We start from the raw sequence: 23,214 nt of genomic DNA on the forward strand, positions 1-23,214 counted from the left end.
AAGAAACAAAGAAGCTTCGTCGTGCGCCTTCGATTCGCATCTCCAACACGGCCCGCGGAAGTCACAGGTGGGGCAGATGTCAGGTGACATGGAGCTAAGTCAGGACTGAGTCAGCAGTTATATGAGGGCACACCGCCTTAGCGCCCTCGGAAGCCGAGGAAGCAAAGAAAGATTGGATGATCCAACAGTTGGGCTGTTGAGGATTGAACTCAACGACTCCTGGCATACGAGACGGATCTGCTCCTCCTTATTTTTTAGTTACATAGTCGCCTCTGAATTTCTCTCCTTGTCCATCTTGCTGATATTATCTCACTCCACTCGCTTGGCCTTGTTCTTGGGTATTTCGTCTGACTCTCGTTTCGGTGTTCGCGCCTCTTAATTTGCATTTATTCTGGTCATGTCTAGCATTGGGCTCTGTCACATGGGCCGTATGTAGGCGGCTACTTTTGCACATCCGACTTCTCGTCTCCCCACATTTCCCTTCTATTCTTTCACAGTTTTCCTTCCTACGTATCGTTCAGACTATTCCGACCTCGTCTATTTGGCGGGATGCAGTACGTTCGAAGTATTAGTGGCTCCGTCTCCAAGACCTGGAATTCGATCAACCCGGCCACCTTGAGCGGAGCCATTGATGTAATCGTTATTGAGCAGGAAGATGGTAACTATTCTCGGATAATCTCCCATTCAGATCGATATCTGACTTACTCGGGATGTAGGCACTCTTGCCTGTTCACCTTTCCATGTTCGCTTCGGCAAGTTCTCCTTGCTCCGTCCGTACGAAAAGAAGGTACAGTACTTCCATAGTTGACAGTGGGTGATACACTCTGTCTGACAGTGATGGTTAAAACAGGTGGAGTTCAAAGTCAATGGAATGAAACAAGATTACTCGATGAAGTTGGGGGAAGGTGGGGAGGCCTTCTTCGTCTTTGAGACAACGGATGAGATCCCCGCATCGTTGCAAACATCTCCATTGGTATCGCCGACTGCAAGTCCTAAAATGCGTAGCGAAGAGAACCTTCCGTCTTCTTTACAGGAGCCGGAATATTTGGACCTCGAACGGTCATCGTCCAGTGGCAATCATGATGCGAAAACATCCTCTAGCTTACCCATATTATCAAGAGCGACGCGGGCATCTAGTGATCTAGGTATGGTAAACTATACTAGCTTAATTTTATATACGGTTCCTTCCCACTTTATTAACGTGTGGATATAAATAGGTACTATCACGCCGCTGTCGCGATCGCCGGACGATTCCAGCCTGGGCTGGCCCCGTCATAGTTCATTTGGTGACGAGCCGGCGAGTTTTGATCACACTGCTGCGGACAAAGTTCTTCTAGGCAAGGCCGACTCTACCGGTGGCCCCAGTGTTGCCGATCATGTTTATGGTGCGCAGGAAACTGGCTTAACCCCTCCCGGGAATGATTCTAGCCAATCCACACGTTCTCGAAGCCCGCCTCCGTTGTCAACTGAGGAGGCATTTTCTCGTGCTGTCTCCCTGTCAAAGAAGTTATCCGGGTCCAATATCCCTTCCCATGTTACCGAGACAGGTGATCTCATGCTCGACATGACTGGTTACAAAAGCAACGAGGAAGACGCTTTGCGTGCGGAAGTTGTTGCACGTAAGATTCTCGCGGAGGAACTGGAGGGGAATTATGATATTGGAGCTCTCATCGGGGCTGATGAGCATGGTAACCTGTGGATATACAGCAGCGAAGAGGCGAAGGAGGCCGCTGACCGTCGTGCCACGTTCCACTCAATGAGACCCAGCTCTGCTATGAGTGAAAATGCTATATCGGATCCTGGATATCACAGTGACAGTGACCAGTCTCTTAGAGAGTCCCCCTTGGCAAGTCGACATTATCGTACACAATCGGACGTCCAACCGGGATTTCCCACCCCTCCACAGTCCCCAACGCCCGGTGAGGTTGCTCGCAACTATGCTAAGACTCTGCGCTTGACAAGCGATCAGCTTAAGGCCTTGAATCTGAAGCCCGGCGCGAATGAGTTGTCGTTCAGTGTCAATAAAGCCACGTGCACTGCTACCATGTATCTGTGGAGCGGAAATATTCCCATTGTCATTTCGGACATTGATGGGACCATCACCAAGTAAGCGTTGCCAAGAAATGAGTATTTTCAGCATTTGGAACTAATATTGGATATGCAGATCGGATGCACTAGGCCATGTGTTGAACATGATCGGTCGCGACTGGACGCACGCTGGAGTGGCAAAGCTGTATACTGATATCGTGAACAATGGTTATAACATTATGTATCTTACCAGCCGGTCCGTCGGCCAGGCGGATACCACTCGGGCCTATCTCTACGGTGTTTGCCAGGATGGATATCGACTGCCCAAGGGGCCTGTTATTATGAGCCCTGACCGTACAATGGCAGCACTTCGGCGGGAGATCTATCTGAGGAAGCCGGAGGTATTCAAGATGGCGTGTTTGCGGGATATCCTGGGTCTTTTCAATGGGAAAGAGAACCCGTTTTATGCCGGGTTTGGCAATCGGTTGACGGACGCGCTGAGTTACCGGTCGGTGAATATTCCATCGACTCGGATTTTCACAATCAACTCCAACGCGGAGGTGTCTCTTGACCTCCTGAGCCTGAACAAATACAAGAGCAGCTACGTATCGATGGGAGAACTTCTGGACCACTTTTTCCCTCCCACGAGCTTGTTGGTGCAGGCAGGCGGCGAGGAGTATACTGATTTCACATACTGGCGGGAGCCTCCTCCGGATCTTGCCGATTTCTCCAGCACGGACAGCGAGGACGAATATGAAGACGAGGAGGAGGTTGAAGATTATGATGGTGAGCTGAGCGACGAGGAAGGCAGCGAAGTCGACGAAGAGGTAATGGAGGAGGATCTTGCGGCCAGCTTTGTCTCGCAGGTCTCCATTGACCAGTCCAGCCTTGTTGATGGCCAGAGCATTGATGAAAGGGAGGGGGCAGAGGATGATAAGGCTGAGACATTACGACTTTCTAATGCGACACGCTCTCCACCGAGGAAGACCCGATAGTTTCCGGAGATGGGGGAACTCTTGAACAATTTGCCCGAAATATGTGATTTCGGCGTGGCCTTTGCCGCAGCCAAGGATACCCGCCACCTGGCCCAGCGTCGAGGCGAATGACTTACCAGCATCTGGAATACTCTGCTGCATCGCGTTGTTCTTTTTATCATGCATCGTTGGCGTTGTACTGGTTTGCATAGCTTGTCTGACTTTGTTGAATTCATGTTTGAGCGTTTGGTATGGTTCTGTACAGACGAGATGGTTCCATGAGCACAGTTGGGATAGACTGTAGACAGTAGACAGTATATGGTATATATTCTTATTCTCAGGTCTACTAGCATGCTTGTTGAGCGTCTCTTTGCTCTATCTCTTTCTCTTGTATGGCATCTGACAGAATTACCGAAGACGGCTAGCGCGCCCGGAAGAAAGCCGCTCCATGCGGACTTCGGCTTCAAGTCAGTTTAATCCATTCATTCTCGACGGACCTGCCATTTGATCGGAAGCGACACGTCCATTGCTGATCCGACATTCCGTCCATGCCGGCCCATCTGAAAATGCTCAAATAAACACACTCGACACTGTAATCGCTCAATCTCAGGGACTCATTTCAATTCATCCCTACCTAGCTAGCTGCCGGCGCAACGTCGCAGTCATCGAGACCATCCATATCTCAGCATGGCCTCACCAAACCAATCCCAACCAGGCGGCGCACCATCGACCCAACCTCTCACACCCCCTGCCGAACCGACCACAGCCTCCCAACAACAACAATCCACCTCCACCGCCGCAACGGCATCCGCCAATGCAACAGCCACAGCCACAGCAACAGCAACAGCCGCAGCCGCAGGACCGTCAACCACCACCAGCGCCCCAAACTTCCAACCGACACAAATCCCCTCAACATCTCTAAAAGACAGCGGCAAGTCTCGCCGTCCGCGCGATGTCCGACTGATACACATGCTTCTGGCCTCGCTGGGCGTGGCGGCGTATCAGGAGCGAGTACCGCTACAACTCCTCGACTTCGCATACCGATACACGTCCAGCGTGCTGCAAGATGCGGTCCATCTAGCGACAGAAGGGTACGCGGGATCGACAGATGGGACCACGGGTCGCGGCACGGAAGTGAACAGTGTGACGTTGCAGGCGTTGCGACTGAGTATCGCATCTCGATTGCACTATCAGTTCCAGACGGGATTGCCCAAGGAGTTTCTCATGGATGTGGCGGCAGAGAGGAACCGCGTGGCGCTCCCCGGGGCGACTAGGGGGTTCGATGCGGGACAGCAGCAGAAGCCGCCCGCGAATCAGAGTGTCCTTATGGGTGGGATGAGATTGCCCCCTGAGAGGTTCTGTTTGACTGGGGTGGGGTGGAATATGAAGGATGAGTGGGAGAGTGAAGGGGAGGAAGAGGGGGAGGGGGAGGGGGAGGGAGCAGCGAAGGGGGGAGATACCATGGGTCTTGCAGCGGGACAGGACGGAGAAGATGAAGATGAAGATGAAGATGGTGAGGATGGAAAGATGGAGGATATCTTTGGGGAAGATACGGCCATGGGTGAGGGAGATGAAGACGGGGATAAGACTATGACGGATGTTTGATAAGATATCATTTGTTCAGGCGAATGGGAGTTTGGCGCGTATAATAAAACATATACTTGATTGAGAGGATGAAATAGAAAAAAAACAGAGTGAGATGGTCTACTGTACAAGTACATACATACATGGATAATATCAAAATGCAGCAGCACCCCAATGCTAAGTAAAACAACACCAACGCCATCACCAGTGGACCACATACACGTAGCCAATATCCACAAGATCATGGAAACCATGACAAGACGACAAGAAGATAACACAAGAAAAGAAGATAAGTAGAAAAGAGAAGAGCCTACCTCTCCGCCTTCTTCTTGTCATCCTCCCTCATCATACGAATCACCTCCTCTCTCCTCTTCTCCACCTTGACCAATTCCTCCTGTTTCGCGCGTCGTCTCTCATCATGCGTCGCGAACCATTCTTCTCGTGCCCGGTCCTCCTCTTCCGGCTTCGCATGCGCAACCATACACGAGTTCATGGCGAGTCGTTGTGTTCGACATACCCAGGTGGCAGTAACGGTGCGGTTGACGGCGCATTCGGCGAAGGCTATTCAGTGTTATTTACATTCTGACATAAAAAAGCAGAAGAGGATGACCAAGACGAAGAGGGGAGTAGACAAACCTTTGATTTCAGGAGCACAGTGTCCCCGGACGCGCTTGTAGTATAGTTGCTTGACTTCTGCTTCTTGGGTGGCGGAGAGGGGGAGGGGGTTGCGTAGGTTGTATTTTGGGGAGGACTCGGACATTTTCTTCTCCCTTCTTTATTATCCTTCTTTCTTCTTTCTTTTGGTGTTTCCTGCGGGTTGGAGGTTTTATGGAATTGGATGTGTTGTCTAGCTCGTATATTGCATCTGTGCTGTGGATGAATCAGGATGAGGTCACAAATTGAGAAAATAACAAGAATAATAGAATATTAAACACAATAGATATTGATCACAATTATAGTCCGCTGTATGGAGCAATTGGCTGAATCTCTGGCAGTCTGAGGAATCCAAGTCGGGAGTTCAAGTCCCAAGAAGAAGCGGGCGGGATGAAGTTCGACTAGCCCGACTCCGAACTTTTTCAACCGCCGATTTTATTTATCCACCATCTCTCTCTCTCTCTCATATCGAACTTTACAAAATTTATACCAGATAAATTCAACGCCATGTCCTCTATGCGCAATGCCGTCCAACGACGGAACCATCGCGAACGTGGTCAACTTCAGGGAAGAGAAAAATGGGGTATTCTCGAGAAACACAAGGTATCTATCTCTAGACCTACCGACAGGCCAACAGTCGTCTAGACATACAGATATAAGAAAGATACTAATAAATAATATAATGTAACATAGGATTACTCCCTCCGAGCCAAAGACTACAATGTCAAAAAAGCCAAACTCAAACGTCTGGAAGAAAAAGTCCGCGACCGCAATCCCGATGAATTCGCGTTTGGCATGATGTCCTCGCAATCGCAGCGACAGGGCAAACACGGGGCAGGGAATCGCGCATCGGCCGCAGGATTGAGCCATGATGCGATCAAGCTGTTGAAGACGCAGGATGCGGGATACCTGCGTACGGTAGGTGAGCGTGTGCGTCGACAGATGGAGAAGTTGGAGCAGGAGGTTCGGTTGCAGGATGGATTGCAACAGATTTTTGGAGAGAAAGATGTGAATGGTCGGAAGAAGGCGGGTGAGGATGGCGATGAGGATGATGGTTTTGATTTTGATTTCGAGGTGGAAGAGGTGAATACCCGGAAGTCGAAGAAGACGATCTTTGCGGATGATCAGCGGGAGCAGAAGAAATTGAAGAAGAAGAGGCTCCGTGAGGAGGAGGATGATGATGAAGAAGAGGACGATTCTTTTGGTCAGCAGCAGCAGCAACAGAAAAAATCCCGGAAACAAATCGAAGCGCAGCGTCAGGCTCTGATGGAAGAGCGTCGGATGCGCAAAACGAAGAAACGAGCGGCAGAGGCACGTCAGAACAAGCTGGCAGCGCTCCAGAAGCAGTATACGGATATCACGGCGGCGGCTCGCGAGTTGGATTTGCAGCGTGCTCGAATGGACAACTCGGTAGGAGGGACGAACAAGGATGGGATCAAGTGGAAGATCCGAGAGCGCAAGAAGTGATCTCGCCGGCTCACCCTACGATTGATGATAATTTTGTTTCTACTAGACCGCATTTGCTGCTTTTCATTTCTGTAACTGGCCGGGAAAAGTTCGGGTTTTGTGTATACTGTACTTGTATAAAGCTTACGGAAGGATACCACCGTTGATTATTGCTTGGTTTTTTGCATAAACCGAAATTTTGATTGCAATTCATTTATTAATCGGGAATCTTCACATAAACCATGTCCTAGGAAAGAGATATCGCGCGGTAACAATTAATGGAAACCAATCACTGCTTCATGTGAGCAACACGAATGCTAACAGCCCTCTTGTGGGCATCCAGCCCTTCCACCCCAGCCAATTGCTCGACAGTGCTCGACAATCTCAGCAAGCCGTCCGAGGTTAGATTCGAGCTGGTGATGTGCTTCAGGAACGATCCCAGGTTCACTCCCGAGTACTGTTTGGCATACCCATAGGTGGCTGCATCCCAGGTTAGCTTTTCCATATCATATACTATATAGGGCCGTTCACTTACGCAAAGAATGGTTCACACCCGCCGAGTAGTCGCCCACGCTTTCCGGGGTCCACTGGCCGATGAAGACACTTCCTGCATTCTGCACATGCTTTACCGCAGCCTCCGCATTCTGGATCTGGAGGATCAGATGTTCGGGAGCGTACTCGTTGCTGAGTGCCATCGCCTCGGCCAGATCCCGGACCACAAATGTGACCGAGTGCTCCAGAGATCCTTTGACAATATCCATTCGGGGAAGAGCTTTAGCCTGTGCGTCGACCTCATTTTCAATAGCCTGAAGTTGCTGCTCGCTGAGGCTGACCGCGATGAGAATGACCTGCGAGTCGACGCCGTGCTCGGCCTGGCTCAGCAGATCCGAGGCCACGAATGCCGGGTTGGCGTGCTCATCGGCCACCACTAGCACCTCACTGGGCCCGGCTGGCATATCAATGCTGACGCCCGCCGAGGTATCATTGGCGACCAGCATCTTGGCCGCGGTCACGAACTGGTTGCCGGGGCCCAGGATCTTGTCAACTTTGCTCACACTCTCAGTGCCGTATGCCATGGCCGCAACCGCCTGGGCGCCTCCCGCCAACACAATACTTTCAGCGCCCACCTTGTGCGCGACGTACACAATCTCGGGGGAGATGCTGCCATCGGAACGGGGCGGCGACGCTAAGATGATTTTCTTGCAGCCAGCCACCATAGCGGGAACACCCAACATCATGGCGGTCGAAGGCAGAACCGCGGTACCACCTGGGATGTATAGACCGACACGTTCAATGGGCCGAGAGAAGCGGGAGCAGACCACACCCGGCATGGTTTCCACTTGTAAAACTTCGTTGTTCCCCTTCTGAGCGTCGTGGAACTTGGCGATATTGCCGATACTGACGTCGAGCGCCTCCTGCGTTTCCGGAGACAGCTTCATCAGCTCCGGTGCGAACGGAGCGCGGAGCACGGGAGATGTCAAGGACGTCGCCCTCTCGAACTTGTGGGTATACTTGAGCACTGCTGCATCGCCATTCTCGCGAACGTCCTGGATGATTGGGCGGACAAGACCAACGATGGTATCGTTAGACTTCTGGGACGGCCGGTGGAGGTGTTCCTTGACAACCTCAACCGGCGTGGAGGCGGTAACAACGCGAGTCATTTCGATACGGTTGTCTTCTTCCTTAGCGGGGGGCTGACTGTCTGGAGCCGGCGCAGCTGGAGCAGTGGGGGCAATACCGGCCTTCTCCGCCCAGGGGCCTTTAGCGTCGCCCTTTCTCCGCTTGACTTTTAGGCTCTTGAGATCCAGGTTCCTCTCCACATCCTCGAGACTGACGCCGGCTGCGACGCAGCGGGTCAGGGCAAAGTAGAGGAGATCGGCGGCTTCGAAAGCGATTTCTTCCTTGGTGTTGGCACGGCACAATTCGTCAGCCTCTTCCATGATCTTGGCCTGGATGAGCTTGGGTTCGTTGAAAAGGCGCGCAGTATAGGAGCCCGCAGGGGAATCGGCTTTCCGGGCCTCGAGCGTTTTCTGCAGGCGCGAGAGACCATGGTACGGCCCGAAGCAACTGGCTGTACCCAGGTGGCAGAAGCCTGATCGATACCGACCGGCATTAGTCAATGTAATCATGGCGCTGCAGAAGGGATGACATCACTTACCCCTACCGATCTGCTTGACAGTGAACACCAAGCAATCGCTGTCACAATCAAATCCCACCCGGATCAACTCTTGCACATCTCCACTCGACTGGCCCTTGTACCACAGACCCCGCTTCCGGCTCTGGTAGACACCCGTACCGGTGCGAAGGGCCTCGAAGATACTCTCGTCACTGCTCCAGACCAGACCCAAGCAGGCTCCCCTCTCGTCGGTCACTGTAGTAGCATACAGGCCGTTGCCATCGGCCACCGCACGTGCCGCGATAAGGGAAGCGGCAGCGATCTTGCCGTCGGCCTCGCTGCGGTCCAGAGTCAAAGCCTGGGAAGATACAACGCTGACCGCGCCTTGGGTTAGAGTCTCCTTCAACGTATCCTCTGTGACTGGGCCGGAGTATGTTCGGTAGATATTCTGAGCTTCCAAGTCCACTCCCAGTTTATCGGCCAGGGCTTTGATTGCGGCCGAGTCAGTGCAGAGACCGGCCTCCTTACGCTCGGCGTTGTCGCCCACCCATGATCGGAAGGCGTCTACCTGACTGTCTGAAGAGGTGTATACGACAATGCGGGACGACGGGACGGACTGTTCGTGGGAGAGGGCAGTCAATTGGTCGAGGGAGATAAAGATCTTAACAGCTCCGGCGTTCAGGACATCGACGAGATCACCAGGGGAGGCAATGGAGGTCGCGTCGACGTAGACATCGAGGAGACGGAAATAGGTACGAAGGAATTGTTCGGCTTGGGTGAGAGTGGAGGCCTTGACCAGCACGCGGCCGAAGTAGGCGATCTGGTTGAGCGAGAGGCCGGAGGCGGGGGAGGATGGGTCCAGCGAGACGAGAAAGGGGGTAGCCATGGTGAGAAGGGCGGACAGAACCAATCTCGGCTGGTGGGATGACAGACGAGAAGATCCTCAGGAGGAGACAGAGGTGAATTTACAGCCCAAACGGTTGTTGGGCGAGGAAGAATGACACAATAAATGAATGAATGAATCATTGCGAATTTCGTTGTGCCCCGCACGGGCACGTGGCTGGGGCCTTGGATTAACAATACCATCGAATGAGTGGATAGAGAGGGGATTGGGATGGGATAAATTGTGACAGGGGAGATGTACACTGGAAATATCTTCTATCTGTCAATTATAATTGCTTACTTATGCTCTGACAGGTTAAATTCTCAGACATTCAGGTCATTTAGTTGCTCATGATGGAAGACGATCACTTGATTGTGGATGACTCAGCCGCTGCGGTGATAACTATAGACATGCTTCTTTTTCTTCTAATATATATATATATATATATACACAGAAAGAGAGGGAGGGAGAAAGAGATTGATACAAACTGATCATGATATGCTCAAGAAAATGGGCGATGAATATCAAGACAGGGAGGGCTGTAGGAAGAAAGTCCACTACTACTACTACCTACCATTATATTCTATCTATAGAACAGCAATTTTTTTCACCAAAATAAGAGCAATCAAGCTCATATCAACTGAATAGACCATCATTTAGATGTCCCCATCAACTCTCTCGGAGGGTTATCCAACTCCGCGGGATATGTCTGATGCCCGACTTCCACATGAGTCATTTGGCCCATGTGGCCCATGTGGCCCATGGGAAACAAAGAACCCATCATTCCCTCTTGGGTTGCATATTGTGACTGAGCCTTCAACCTTCTGAACTGTCGATTTTGCAAAAATGCAAATGCCAAAGACCCTAGCGCAATGATCCCCAGTGGAACACCCACGCCGGCGCCTATGGCTGTCTTCTCCTTGGAGTCATCTTTGTTTCCGTTGCTCCCATCGGTACTACAGGTACCATTGTTGCCCCCTTTACTATCACTGTCGCCATTACTGCCATCTGTGCCGTTCTTGCCGTCGTTGCCGCTATTGTCACAGTGTTTGGCTACGGATACCTGAGAGGCATTGACCCCAGCCGTGTAATAATTCTCGGTGTCCAACGTGGTGTTAGTGAGAGCGGCTACACCGAGAATAGCCCTTGCTGAATCCAAGGTGAAAGGATCAGCACCGCCGGCACAGTCCATTGCCTTTTTATTCGCATCCCAACTTAGTCCCCCACAGCAATAGAGCTGGTCGTCACCCTGGGTTGTGAAAGCAACGATAGGGGAACCTTTATTCGTTTTCTTGTCGGCTAGTTGCAGAGAAGTCAGTGAGACAGACTAAAAATTTAATAAAAGGAGCAAGTTAAAGGTAACGAAAAGGATACATACCATCAATGCATTCTTGAGGGCAGTTCTTTCCCCAGGACTCGTCGGTACAGGTTCCACGAGAAATACCGAACGGCTGGCGGGCTATATTGTAACAATACCCATTATCCAGGCAGATAGAACTCGGAGAGCAGCAGTGGGTGTTTTGATTCGAGGTGCAGGGGACATCGTCGGTCACCTTTCCGCCTGGAAAGCGGCATATCCGCGTATCGGCGTTGGCTGATTGAAAGAGTCCTTGCAAGGCAAGTAGCAGGAGTGGCAACGATCGCATAGTCGGGGGCATTTCAGAGCCGTTGGATATGGACGAGTAGGGGCGAGGTCGACAGTTATAAAGTCGGTCGGAATTTCGGACAGCAGAACACGAGATCGTTCGGATGCGGCTCCATCGTAGTAATTTCGCTATTATGGATCTACATGGGGCGAGGAAAGCAGGGATGTTGATCCTGACCTCATTCAGAGAATGGTGTCCATGAGCTGAGGTGACGTTGAATATGCCTGGAACCGACGTTCTTCATGGTCGATGTCTCCCTGGGCTCATTGTAGTGGCTGATTTCCGTGATATTTAGCACAGTTTGTTGTCCTGACATCCTGACCAACAGGCATTTAATCCCGCGATAGCTGCTGCCCAAGGATCCAAGGAGGATGCAGCGATGGCTTGGCATAGGGACGATGATTTAGCGATGGTTTCGCGACTGTTTAGCAGAGGTGATTGATGTGATGGTGCCGGACCAAGCTGGAATGGGAAACACTGCGAAAGCTGAATGGGCCACTCGGTTACTGTGGGTTCGGTGGGGAATGCCACAATGTTAGAATGAGGTCAACCTTGATGGTTAATAAATATAAGGTCGTCGGACCTACTCCGTATAATAGAAATAGACGGCGACTAGAATTGACATTATCTAGAACAATTCAACAGAATCAGTTCATTTGACTTCAGCACGAGAAAGGCCATCAAAATGATCTTGCCTTTGCCTGCGGTTTTATAAACTGGAGGGCCATGGAAGACGCCAAAGTTGAAATACTCTCCATTAGGATCTATGAATTCCTCAACCAGAGGAGGTTATTTGGTAGAATATTAGGCATAAGTACTCTGAGACACGGCTGTCGTAGGATTTATACAACGGGAAATCACGTTCCTGCGGTCTAGACATTTAGTGTGATCCTCCCTCGGAATAAAGAAAGAAGAGGGGTAAAGTTTAAGGAATATGCAATCCACTGGCATAGTTGGTAATAAACTCGACTGTTTGAGTTGACTTGGAACGCTCCGTTGAGGTTCCCGAAGATTCCGGCGTTGGCGGACGAGTCATTGGTGCGTGCCTGACGGGGTCGTCTGATGGTTCTGATATAATATCTGTAATGAACAAGTCAGACGAACATTGAGATATAGCCTATTCCGTGGATTTCACCACTCCAGTCAACCCAATACAGAAGATTTTGTGATCTCTGGAATTCGAGCCCGTTTTCCCCACTCGCCCCGCTGAATGACCGGCAGATGAGAGGAACCAGACCACTCTTTAGGTTTTCCCCAATGAGGATCAACTAGTGGAGGACAATCACTACTAGTTGGTAGGGGTGTTGGAATGGGGGAGGATGATCTGTCGCGATCGTCAGGACGAGTTGAGAGGATTTGTCGAGATTCCTCCGAATCAAGAGGTTCTTCCCCTTGCTCTCTCCGTGCCTGGCTGACTCAGCCTATATTTATTAATTAAACAAAATGCGCGTGAATTCATTCGAATTCTCTCTTCCCCACGCGACACTCAACTTTCTTTTAGTTCGCTCCTTAGTTCGCTCCTTCGTCTAGAGTCGCCCCTCCTTTTATATATATTAATTGATCTTGACCCGTCTGCTCCGTCAGGCTGTCGCTCGCTTGTCTAGATTGGCTGTACTGTTCCTTCATTCGCTTATACTTATCTTTATCGAAGAGGACGACTCCAGAGGAGTATTTCTATTATTTATACGTCCGGGAAGCCCTGATATATTTCCGTCATGCTTTTTCGCTCCCTTCTTCCCCTGACGGCTGTGGCCTTCGCCACACCTTCCGTTGCCTATCCGAATCTCCTGAACGAGCAGCCTCTCCTGAAACCCGAGGAGTCTCAGTCCCGCGCCGACATCATCGAGGAATCCTTCGTGCACGCTTGGGATGGCTACTACAAATATGCCTTCCCCAACGACGAACTACACCCCCTCTCCAACGGCTATGGCAACTCTCGCAATGGCTGGGGCGCATCTGCTGTGGACGCCCTGTCCACGGCCATTATCATGCGTAATGCGACCATTGTGAACCAGATCCTAGACCACATCGCCAAGATCGACTACTCCAAGACCGACGATATGGTCAGCTTGTTCGAGACCACCATTCGGTACCTGGGGGGAATGTTATCCGGATATGACCTGCTGAAAGGTCCTGCATCCGACCTGGTCAAGGACGAGAAGAAGATCGAGACCCTCTTGACCCAGTCCAAGAACCTTGCCGACGTTCTCAAGTTTGCCTTTGACACCCCCTCAGGGGTCCCCTATAACAATATCAACATCACGTCGCACGACAATGATCACGCCAAGACCAACGGTCTGGCGGTGACCGGAACTCTGGTTCTTGAATGGACGCGTCTGTCGGACCTGACCGGCGACGACGAGTATGCCAATCTCAGCCAAAAGGCGGAATCGCATCTCTTGGACCCCCAGCCCAAGGAAGCCCAGCCATTCCCGGGGTTGGTGGGAAGCAGCATCGACATCCGCACCGGGAAGTTTGCCAATGCTCAGGTCAGCTGGAACGGTGGCGCCGACTCGTTCTATGAGTATCTGATTAAGATGTATGTGTACGATCCTAAGCGGTTCGGCAAGTACAAGGAGCGCTGGATCGCAGCGGCCAAGTCGACTATCGAGCACCTGGCGTCCAACTCCGAGACCCGGCCTGATCTGACCTTTTTGGCGTCGTACAACAATGGGAATCTGGGCCTGAGCTCGCAGCACCTGACCTGCTTTGATGGGGGCAACTTCCTGCTGGGTGGCACCGTGCTGGATCGCGAGGATTTCATCGATTTCGGCCTGAAACTGGTCAACGGATGCCACGCGACGTACAACGAGACCCTGACTGGGATCGGGCCCGAGAGCTTTAGTTGGAGCCCGACCAACGTGCCCGAGGACCAGAGGGGGCTGTATGAACGGGCGGGCTTCTACATCAGCAGCGGCGCCTACATCCTGCGACCGGAGGTCATTGAGAGTTTCTACTATGCCTGGCGCATCACCGGTGAGGAGAAGGTAGGACGTCCCACAGAGCAAACAAGGAAATGTACTAACGAAGGCAGTACCGGGAGTGGGTGTGGAATGCCTTCGTGTCGATCAAAAAGTACTGTCGCACCGACTCGGGGTTTGCGGGGCTGATGGACGTGAACGCCAAGGATGGCGGTGGCCGATATGATAACCAGGAGAGCTTCCTCTTTGCGGAGGTGATGAAATATGCGTACCTGACGCATTCTTCCGGTAGGCGATCTGTGGATGGAACTGGAGAGATGTGCTGACATTTATAACTTTATAGATGAGGAATGGCAGGTGCAAAAGGGTGATGGTAATCAGTTTGTTTTTAATACCGAAGCGCATCCGTTTAGGGTACATAGGGGATAGACAGGCAGCAGCTAGCTGTAGATCCTTCGAGTATTCGTAAATTCATTCGATAGATCGATAGATCTCTGCAATGGATACTGTCAGTGTCAGCATGATCATCATTCTCAAATTGACTCTCTAGTAGAAGTAGTGGTGCGTCGATTTGCGCGAATTTGAGCATGATGCCTTGGAATAGGGGTATACTTGAGTTCTCTTTACCTAATATATCACCTTTATACCATAATACATCGTCTTGCTTTATATCATAATAGCCCATCTTGCTCTACATCATAAATATTCATCTTGCTATATCATAATACATTCATCTTTCTAATATATTATTTAATACAGAAAATCTCTAACTCCATTTATTCCATCAACCACGTCCCTCTACACAAGACCATAACCCAGATAAATTATAATATATATATAAGAAAGAAAGAAAGAAAGAAAAAAGAGATGTGCGGACCATCCAGGCCCAGCACCGGCAACCGCATCGCCATTATATACCCCTGCACACCAGACAGTCCTATGGCGCCGTATTCGCTTTCTTTCAAAGATGGGGATACGACAACAACGGTGTTTCGAATCGCCGATGCCGCGACTTTTGATTTCCTGCGTGCGTCGCAGGGCGTTGATGTTTGGATTGAGTATGTCTTTCTTCCTCCCCTAGTTCTTGCTTCTTTCTTTTTGATATATGTGGGCTAATAGAGTAGAAAACACGGAGACCTTACCTCATCCATAATTCATCCTCCTTTGTATCGATTTCAAGTTAAGGTCAATCCGGTTCCGAATGGACTGGACAGTACGAGTACACAGCTGCAGGCACAGTTACCGCAGAGATTGGATCTGGGGGTCTCGGATGTGGGAATCGTTGGGAGACAGGTTACTGTCATGGTGGAGGGAAGGAGGATGGGAATGGGGATTGTAGGGTTTGATTAATCTTTTCATTGGGGAGCGTTGCGTTGCGTAGCATTTATAATTATTGCTTGGTTTATATGTACCTATATGTACAGTGGCTTGCAAAATCAGCTTGACATCCAACACTTTTATGGCGGTATTTTTTATTCGTCATCTTACAACCTGTCAGAAAATTGACATTTGGGGAAACCAACGCTCTACGTACCAGCATACAACCCATGGGTGTTCCGCTATTTGATAATATTAGGAACATTAGGCCTTTCGGGGAACCTTACAGGGTCGATTTTTCTCAACAATAATTAGATAGTCTATAATAAATCCCTTCAGTGGACAGGAGCAACCACCCTTTTTAAGCACGATTTGATTTCCGAAATACCTGTTCGTAGCTTGACGTATCTGGATATCACCAATTAAGGATCCGCAAAATCCTCATTAGTTAACCGATACAAACCCTTCCCTATCTCTCCATATATTTTATACTTCTCCCCAACAACGACCTCCTCCGGAATTTCAATATTACGCTCATAGCATACAGCTATTTCAGAAATACGCTGCTCATTTAGATCAAGACGGCCTTCGCGAATAATTTTCCGATAGCCATCCAAGAAAAGTAACCGGGGCTTATTAGTTTCAAATGCCTCTCTATCCATTATAAGAAGCATCGACTGAATAAAGCATGTCTGTAGACCAAGCGCAGTATCCTCGATAAACCTCTCTTGATCCTCCTTCCACATATTCGGCTCCTCCTGCTTCCATGAAGACAGGAATTCCTTAAACTTTTCTCTAAAGTAGACAATCTTGTCCTCTGAAACAGACCGTTTCCAGGGATGCATAGGACCAGCCATCTCTGGCAAAATGTCGTATATACTCTGCCAGTTAGAGCCAAATTAAAAAACTCCGAATCGTTGAGCATTGCCCAATGCTCGCTACCTTGGAACATATCGTCACCTTTAGTCCATTCATTTATTCTGACATCGGCATCATCTTCTGAATTGTAATATGTGCGAAGAATAACAGGGTATTTGTCACGGAGTATCCATCTTGCTTTCCAACGAATGTTATTATCAGACCGCCAGGGCCGAAGAATGACATCAATTTCTTCATCGGTTGGTAGACGTGGAGGGGGATCTTCAAAAATTTCCCAGCTTTCAGGAACCTCTTCCATCTCGAGAAACTCCTGAATGAGTCGTTGTCGCTGCTTGCTGGGTTCTTCAGATGAGGAATGAGACCATATTAAATAGCCTGTTCACGCACAGGGAGATCCTACAATCAGATTTTGGCTGAGGACCATTGTGCCCCAACTCGGCGAGTAATCATCGACTTCTTCATCATGAGCGTTCAGGGTGGTTGGAAGAGGAAAATATACCCGGTTTCCAGGGGCGCTGGGTGCGGGGAACCACCTCTCCTCTAGCAACTTCTGAAGCTACATTTTTATATGTAAAGCAGTTTGCATACAATAATGTCTTTGTAGTAGTCAAACGGATGTCTAAAAACATGTGAAATTCAGTATATCTACCCACTTCCTGCGGTGAATACCAGTGTATGACTGGAAGTCAACCCTACAGTGTATACTAATCTCCAACTCTCTATACACTACGAGATCTACTCCAATTCAAAGTCAGAGCATAAGGCATTGTTAATTATTGTTTATACTAGATTATCTCATGCATATGGCCGTCTAAGCGCTTATATTTCGCATCCGGGTTGACTTATTTGCATGGCTATCTGCTCTCTCTCTCACCTCATGTACTCGATGACCTCATCCACTGGTATACGAGCTCTAGAACACACCATACGGGCACGAAGGTGAGTTAGCAGTTTACTCGTCTCAATCCATTGTTCCAACAAACACTCGCTAGCCGTGTAGATATTGTAGATATGCGGGAGTTACAACTTCAAGGAGAAGCTCTCAATCCCATTCTTAAATCGTTCCTCTGCCGTGGCCCAGTTGATGACTTTCCAGATTCCGTCAACATATGATGCTTTATTATTCAAGTACTATATAGATATATTAGCCACAGTCATCAAAGAGGAGAGACGGAAAGAGGACCTGAAGATAATAAGCATGTTCCCACATATCCACCCCCAAAACCGGCACCTTATCCACGACCGGATCCTGATCCTTAGTCTGAACAATTTCCAACCGCCCATCCGAACCTCGACATAACCATCCCCAACCACTACCCTGGAGACCCAGCAGTGTCGCTGCAAACGCATCCATGAACGCACGCACGTCACCCCACTGCGTCTCGATAGCGGCCTTCAATGTCGGCGCCGCACGCGAAAGATCCGTGTCTGCGGACCCGTACGGCGCCAGGTTCTTCCAGAACAGAGAATGGTTGATGTGTCCGCCGCCGTGGAATTTGATCTTCTGTTGGAGGGTGATGAGGTGGCGGATGTCGATGTCAGCGCTGGCGTGGGCTTGTTCTTGTGCGGCGAGAGCGGCGTTCAGGTTTGTGATGTACGTTTGATGGTGTTTTTGGTGATGGAGTTGCATGATTTGTTTGGAGATGATGGGTTCCAGTGCCTATATTATTAGCTCTTTTATCTCAAGGGTGGGCAGATGGACATACATCGTAGGCGTAGGGAAGGGGAGGGAGCGAAAATTGGTGTGCCATTTTGTAGATCCTGTCTTAGATACCCTTGACTCTGGATATACTGGAGAGAGAGAGAGAGAGAGAAAGAGAAAGAGAAAGAGAAAGAGAAAGAGAAAGAGAAGAAAGGGAAAGAGAAAGAGAAAGAGAAAGAGAAGATAGAATAATAAAGAAGAGATATTATACCCCCGCATCACGGTAGACCCTGATGCGCGCATTTGAGCATATTTCTATTGGCCGATCAGGTCATTCAGAACCACGAGTAATATTGTGCTCTTATTCTGTGTGCTGGTGACTCATCTTGATTATAAATATATAGTAGGATGCTTATATAGACAGTTTCGCATATCGACTGTTAAGTTATTTGACCTTGCTCAGATTAGACCCCAATATCGAAGTAGCAAACACATGGACAAGAACAAGCAGAACAAGCAGTGATCCACCCCGGGAGATTATAGTCGATCCTAGAAACTCATCAGGACAATCAAACACATCCTCTCGTAATTTGATGTCTATAGTCTAGCGAGCGTGCCTTGACTGTTCTCACAGGCGTGTTCAGTGGTTGTATCAGACTGGGGGTCCTGTCCAGTGTACCGGTGACTGTTCAATCAGATATATTGGCCGTAAATATGGCAAATCTCGAAGATGGAGATAGTGCAATTGGTTGAGGTGAAGAGTGATGATTCAGAGCATGGAGAATACAGGAGCTCTGCAATCGGGTACCTACAGCTGCGTCACTAATCACATGCCTTGGTGCGAGTGTCACAGCACCTGCACAATCGACCTGCAGCTTCATAGGTAAATTGGGTGTGTAGAAATACATATATGGGCTGTAACTACAGAAAGCATCAGTAGGAAGACGCAATACTCATTTTTATAATCAAACTGCGGGGTTAGTGTTGACCTCGGCCTCGGCCCCACTCTACGGAGTCTCCTCAGGAGCTATTTTATTTCGATAAAGAGCAGACTAACATCTCTAACTACCGAAGAGTCCTTCAATCCACACGATTACAATGTCCGCCGCTGATCAAGTCCAGCTCGACAATTTCGAATCCATCTTTTCCCTCGATGGCAAAGTCGCCGTCGTAACCGGTGGATCTAGAGGTTTGGGGCTGCACGCAGCAAGCGGGTAGTACTTCGCAGACTTGCAGAATCAAGTTACACAACTTCTAACCTAGAGTAATAGTCTCCTCCAAGCCGGCTGCTCCAAAGTCTATATCACATCCCGCAAAGCCAAAGCATGCGACGAAGCCGTCGCGGCTCTCAATGCCCTTCCCAATAAAAGACCTGGCGCGCAGGCGATCTCCGTGCCCGCGGATAATTCGCGTATGTCCGAGTTGGATCAACTAGTGGCGGAGGTTAAGAAGACGACGGATCATGTTGATATTTTGTTCGCCAATGCGGGGGCCACGTGGGGGGAGAAATTCGATACCCATCCGGAGGCTATGTTCTCCAAGGTGATGGATTTGAATGTGAAGAGTGTTTTCTATTTGATTCAGAAGTGATTCTTCCCCCCCCCCTTCTTTTTCTTTCTTTTTCTTCCTTTTTTTTTTCTCTCCTTTATTGTCGACGAAAGCTAATAGTACAGATTCACCCCTCTCCTCTCAGTAAAAGCCACCCGGGACGATCCCTCGCGCGTGCTGATCACCGGTTCAACGGCGGGCGTGACGCTTGGTGGTCTGGGCGAGAACGCCACATTCAGTTACTCGGCTTCCAAAGCCGCCGTTATCCATCTGGCGAAGAATCTCGCCGTTGATCTCGGTCCCCGACACATCCTGACAAATGCGATTGCCCCGGGCATCTACCCGTCCAAGATGGCTAATGGCATGATAGACATGCAGGGTGGGCTGAAGAAGCTGGAGGCAAATTCGCCGAACAAGAGACTCGGCAGACCGGAGGACATCGCCGGTCTGGTGGTGTTTTTGTCGAGTCGGGCAGCGAGCCATCTGAATGGCGCGGTGGTTATTACGGATGGGGGGAACAATTTGAAGGGGAAGTTGTAGACGAACTAGATGAACTAGGTGTGGATAAATATTGCTATAGTGTTGGTATATTGTACATTTGCTACAAAACTGCGCTGTATCTTGGATTGGTTTATCCATGTTACCTCCATCGGTTCTAGTTTCTCTTTTTGATTTTTGATTCTCAAGTGCCTTTCCGTATAGACGTTGATGATTTTACACGGGAATCAAGGTACGAAGGGAGGATTGATTTCCATCACAGTAGGTTGGCCTGCTCCATCAAAAGCTCATCCCACGTAAATAATTTTCTACGCCGCATGTGATTCAGGTAAGAGCTTAAAGTTATGATCGTGGAAAGAGTTGGTGGGTGAAGCTCAGTGTGGACCTAGTGGAAATATACAACTCACTGGAGCTTAGCCGCAGCCCAAATAGACTGAATTTAGCCTGGTTTTAAACCCTGAATTGCACGCACTATTTTGTCACTTGTTTTTATAATAAAAAATTAACGATCTTGTGGCCATTTCGATGGTCGAATTTGATGAATATTTGAAGAAGTTGTGCGGGCAGCCAGTTCAGAGGGATGGCAGGCCAGCCAGTGGTGAGACATGTTATCTGTTTTCCATATACACAAGAGCATGGAGAACGTTGTGCAGAATGTCAAGTGACCATAATAATAGGAGGTAACCCTCACTTCAAGCTATGTAAATCAGGCTTAGTGCAATGTTTACCACCCTTCATGTGCAACATCTTTGTATCTATTTACCTATTAAAATCAATGTATTGCTTGAAGCATTGGAAGCATACCAAATGCTTTTGCCCTGCATCGATCTACTCCGTGGTATACTCCTCCCCTACTATTCTTCTTGGAAACCTCTGTATCACGACTCGGCCCCTCGGATTGTCAATTTTAGACTCGTATAGTACTACAGTTTGGCACTGGGGTTATCCGCCCTGACGGCCCGGTCAATAATTTCCATGGCACGGAAGAGGTCGTAGTCATGCAGCTTGGGAGTGATAACTTGGATACTTAGTGGTGAGTCTAGATATACTCGACGATCGACGGTATTCTCGTTCCCTGTCCAGGTCAGCTCTTATCAGCGAATACAACTTGGCCAGCGTACACAGCATCCGATTTGCCTTGTCCCAGCTCCCGATCACAGGCGCGGTCATCTCCTTTCCAGTCTCTAGATCCGACTCGTTGAACGGACGCACCGGGATGGCTCCCGCCGGGTAATCTAACAAGTTAAAGCTGGATGTATACCCGACAGCGTTATAGCGGTCGATTTCCGGCACTGGATGCGGTGCCACAGGATGGATGATCGCATCAATACGCCGTCCTGTTACACCATCCAGCGTCCACATCTTCAGCAACTCCCGTTCAACGACAGACCGCTGCGCCTGCAGCTGACCCAGCTGTGTCAGCGTCAGTTCTTTCCCGCGCTTGGTCCGTCCCTGGAGCCATGGAATCAGCGGTTCACCGGTACTTTCGAGAAGATCCATCATGCTATTGCCTCCGTCAACACCCATCAACCGCCCCGCGAGGCCCTGGCACTTGGCGAGAGCCGGTGGCACCGGGATCTCCACCACCTTGACGCCGGGAGTGCGTCTCAACGTCCGGGCTACTTCGTCCAGGACTTTGGCAATAGGAGGCAGGGGTTCGACGATGCCGTCCGACCGCAGGACTCCAATGGTCACGTTGCGAGCCTGAGTCTCTGGTAGCTGCAGCGAGGGAAACTCGCCCTGCCACTGACCGGGGATACAGTCCTCCCCGAACAGCTCTGCCCGCGGTACCACCTCCCCCATGATTGCACCGAGGTCTGCCACCGACCGCGCCAGGGGGCCCGCTACCGCCTGTAGGGAAATGCGCATTTTGGCCGGCACATGGCCGGCTTCCTGTCCACGGTACGGGACACGACCTACACTGGGCTTGAACCCATAAATACCATTACACATGGCAGGCACACGGATACTACCTCCGATGTCCGTGCCGAATCCGACCATGGTTCCCCGTAAGGCTACTAGGGCCCCTTCTCCACCGGAACTTCCTCCAGCTGTGAGCTGGCGATTCAGCGGGTTCAACGTGCGACCGAAAAGATGGTTGCAGCTGTCCAACGTGCCCACTGTCTGGGGAACGTTGGTCTTGGCAATGATCACGGCTCCCAAGGACTCGAGCAGCTTGACCAGTGGGGAGTCCTCCGTGGCCGGCTGGAAGGCAAGAGCGGCAAGGCCCATGGTCGAGTCCACATCTTTGACATGGAAGGTGTCCTTAATGGAGACGGGCAGTCCGTGGAGCGGACCGATTGGTTTTCCAGACCGTTGAAGATGCAGGTCTAGTTCTTTGGCTTGATATAGAGCGCGCTCGAAGAGTGGCTCGGTCAAGCAGCGGGTAAGTTGATGGGCAATGGCCGCTCTCTAGATGTGTTCAGTATGTATGCTCTTGTATACGGTATCGACAATGGTGAGAATTCAGAATACCTTACTGAATGCCCTGACGACCTCTTCACTCGAGAGCCTCTTCCCCGCGATTTTGTCCAGGAGGGCTCGGATATCATAATTTTCGGTGATCGCCAGCTCTTTTTCCGTGAGAAGGCCACAGGTTCGCGGAATGGCCATCACATTCACCCGTTGATACTCCTTTACATTGGTGAGGGAGTCTGGGATGGATAGCATCCCGGGAGGGATTGCCGACGCCGGCAGTTTCCATTCTGCGGGAATCCGAGAATTGAGCTGGGCTTGTTTGCGTTGCGCAATTTCCGGATAGCTTGGATTTGACATGATGGATTCAGCACCCTGTTGGAGTGAGATGAAATGGAGAAGATAGAGTAGAAATAGTCCTCGATTGAATATTGCGGGGAAATTAGACCTCGGTAGTCGGCCTGCTGAGTCAGATTGTACAACATTTCATTTCTTTTACTTCTTTCTTTTATTCTTTTTAATACATTCTAGCAACCGAAAAGGAGTATCTAAAGATACGTGTGAATCCGCGCGGATTCACATGGATGGGGTTAACCCTTAAACCCGCCTGCAAATCGAAGGTCATCTGGTCTACCGACAAGCAAACCATTTGAAACCCATGGG

The 23,214-nt window shown here is 50.0% G+C and overlaps 11 protein-coding genes across 11 annotated transcripts; 5 read left to right on the forward strand and 6 right to left on the reverse strand.

The window, feature by feature from the left end:
* Positions 1 to 549: 549 nt before the first annotated feature.
* Positions 550 to 3,023, forward strand: LPIN2 (putative lipin Smp2; the record flags this gene model as incomplete). The annotated part of the gene is made up of 5 exons (XM_033565227.1): positions 550 to 658; positions 717 to 787; positions 851 to 1,145; positions 1,218 to 2,106; positions 2,165 to 3,023. 5 exons carry the CDS (start codon positions 550 to 552, stop codon positions 3,021 to 3,023), a joined length of 2,223 nt encoding a protein of 740 aa, XP_033430984.1.
* A 666-nt stretch (positions 3,024 to 3,689) lies between these two features.
* On the forward strand, positions 3,690 to 4,607 carry TAF9 (putative transcription initiation factor TFIID, 31kD subunit; the record flags this gene model as incomplete). Its single annotated transcript, XM_033565228.1, has 1 exon — positions 3,690 to 4,607. One exon carries the CDS (start codon positions 3,690 to 3,692, stop codon positions 4,605 to 4,607), a length of 918 nt encoding a protein of 305 aa, XP_033430985.1.
* Positions 4,608 to 4,896: 289 nt separating this feature from the next.
* On the reverse strand, positions 4,897 to 5,346 carry ATNIH1004_000516 (uncharacterized protein; the record flags this gene model as incomplete). Its single annotated transcript, XM_033565229.1, has 2 exons — positions 4,897 to 5,147; positions 5,223 to 5,346. 2 exons carry the CDS (start codon positions 5,344 to 5,346, stop codon positions 4,897 to 4,899), a joined length of 375 nt encoding a protein of 124 aa, XP_033430986.1.
* A 401-nt stretch (positions 5,347 to 5,747) lies between these two features.
* ATNIH1004_000517 (rRNA-processing protein UTP11) lies at positions 5,748 to 6,707 on the forward strand (the record flags this gene model as incomplete). Its single annotated transcript, XM_033565230.1, has 2 exons — positions 5,748 to 5,843; positions 5,934 to 6,707. The coding sequence occupies 2 exons, from the start codon at positions 5,748 to 5,750 to the stop codon at positions 6,705 to 6,707; spliced, it is 870 nt and encodes a 289-aa protein (XP_033430987.1).
* Positions 6,708 to 6,975: 268 nt separating this feature from the next.
* On the reverse strand, positions 6,976 to 9,688 carry HIS4 (histidine biosynthesis protein HIS4; the record flags this gene model as incomplete). Its single annotated transcript, XM_033565231.1, has 3 exons — positions 6,976 to 7,166; positions 7,222 to 8,778; positions 8,845 to 9,688. The coding sequence occupies 3 exons, from the start codon at positions 9,686 to 9,688 to the stop codon at positions 6,976 to 6,978; spliced, it is 2,592 nt and encodes an 863-aa protein (XP_033430988.1).
* Positions 9,689 to 10,337: 649 nt separating this feature from the next.
* Positions 10,338 to 11,343, reverse strand: ATNIH1004_000519 (uncharacterized protein; the record flags this gene model as incomplete). The annotated part of the gene is made up of 2 exons (XM_033565232.1): positions 10,338 to 10,984; positions 11,064 to 11,343. 2 exons carry the CDS (start codon positions 11,341 to 11,343, stop codon positions 10,338 to 10,340), a joined length of 927 nt encoding a protein of 308 aa, XP_033430989.1.
* A 1,703-nt stretch (positions 11,344 to 13,046) lies between these two features.
* Positions 13,047 to 15,602, forward strand: MNS1B (glycoside hydrolase family 47 protein; the record flags this gene model as incomplete). The annotated part of the gene is made up of 5 exons (XM_033565233.1): positions 13,047 to 14,318; positions 14,408 to 14,540; positions 14,596 to 14,632; positions 15,137 to 15,310; positions 15,377 to 15,602. The coding sequence occupies 5 exons, from the start codon at positions 13,047 to 13,049 to the stop codon at positions 15,600 to 15,602; spliced, it is 1,842 nt and encodes a 613-aa protein (XP_033430990.1).
* Positions 15,603 to 15,991: 389 nt separating this feature from the next.
* On the reverse strand, positions 15,992 to 16,872 carry ATNIH1004_000521 (uncharacterized protein; the record flags this gene model as incomplete). The annotated part of the gene is made up of 3 exons (XM_033565234.1): positions 15,992 to 16,428; positions 16,512 to 16,783; positions 16,832 to 16,872. 3 exons carry the CDS (start codon positions 16,870 to 16,872, stop codon positions 15,992 to 15,994), a joined length of 750 nt encoding a protein of 249 aa, XP_033430991.1.
* Positions 16,873 to 17,592: 720 nt separating this feature from the next.
* ATNIH1004_000522 (superoxide dismutase) lies at positions 17,593 to 18,199 on the reverse strand (the record flags this gene model as incomplete). Its single annotated transcript, XM_033565235.1, has 2 exons — positions 17,593 to 18,108; positions 18,155 to 18,199. 2 exons carry the CDS (start codon positions 18,197 to 18,199, stop codon positions 17,593 to 17,595), a joined length of 561 nt encoding a protein of 186 aa, XP_033430992.1.
* A 989-nt stretch (positions 18,200 to 19,188) lies between these two features.
* Positions 19,189 to 20,178, forward strand: ATNIH1004_000523 (oxidoreductase, short-chain dehydrogenase/reductase family; the record flags this gene model as incomplete). Its single annotated transcript, XM_033565236.1, has 3 exons — positions 19,189 to 19,304; positions 19,362 to 19,676; positions 19,764 to 20,178. The coding sequence occupies 3 exons, from the start codon at positions 19,189 to 19,191 to the stop codon at positions 20,176 to 20,178; spliced, it is 846 nt and encodes a 281-aa protein (XP_033430993.1).
* An 881-nt stretch (positions 20,179 to 21,059) lies between these two features.
* On the reverse strand, positions 21,060 to 22,911 carry ATNIH1004_000524 (putative general amidase; the record flags this gene model as incomplete). Its single annotated transcript, XM_033565237.1, has 3 exons — positions 21,060 to 21,211; positions 21,258 to 22,548; positions 22,612 to 22,911. The coding sequence occupies 3 exons, from the start codon at positions 22,909 to 22,911 to the stop codon at positions 21,060 to 21,062; spliced, it is 1,743 nt and encodes a 580-aa protein (XP_033430994.1).
* Between the last annotated feature and the right edge of the window lie 303 nt (positions 22,912 to 23,214).

This window comes from Aspergillus tanneri, assembly GCF_003426965.1.
Source record: "Aspergillus tanneri strain NIH1004 chromosome Unknown AapTan_2_pilon_pilon_pilon, whole genome shotgun sequence".
NCBI classification, from domain to species: Eukaryota; Fungi; Ascomycota; class Eurotiomycetes; order Eurotiales; family Aspergillaceae; genus Aspergillus; species Aspergillus tanneri.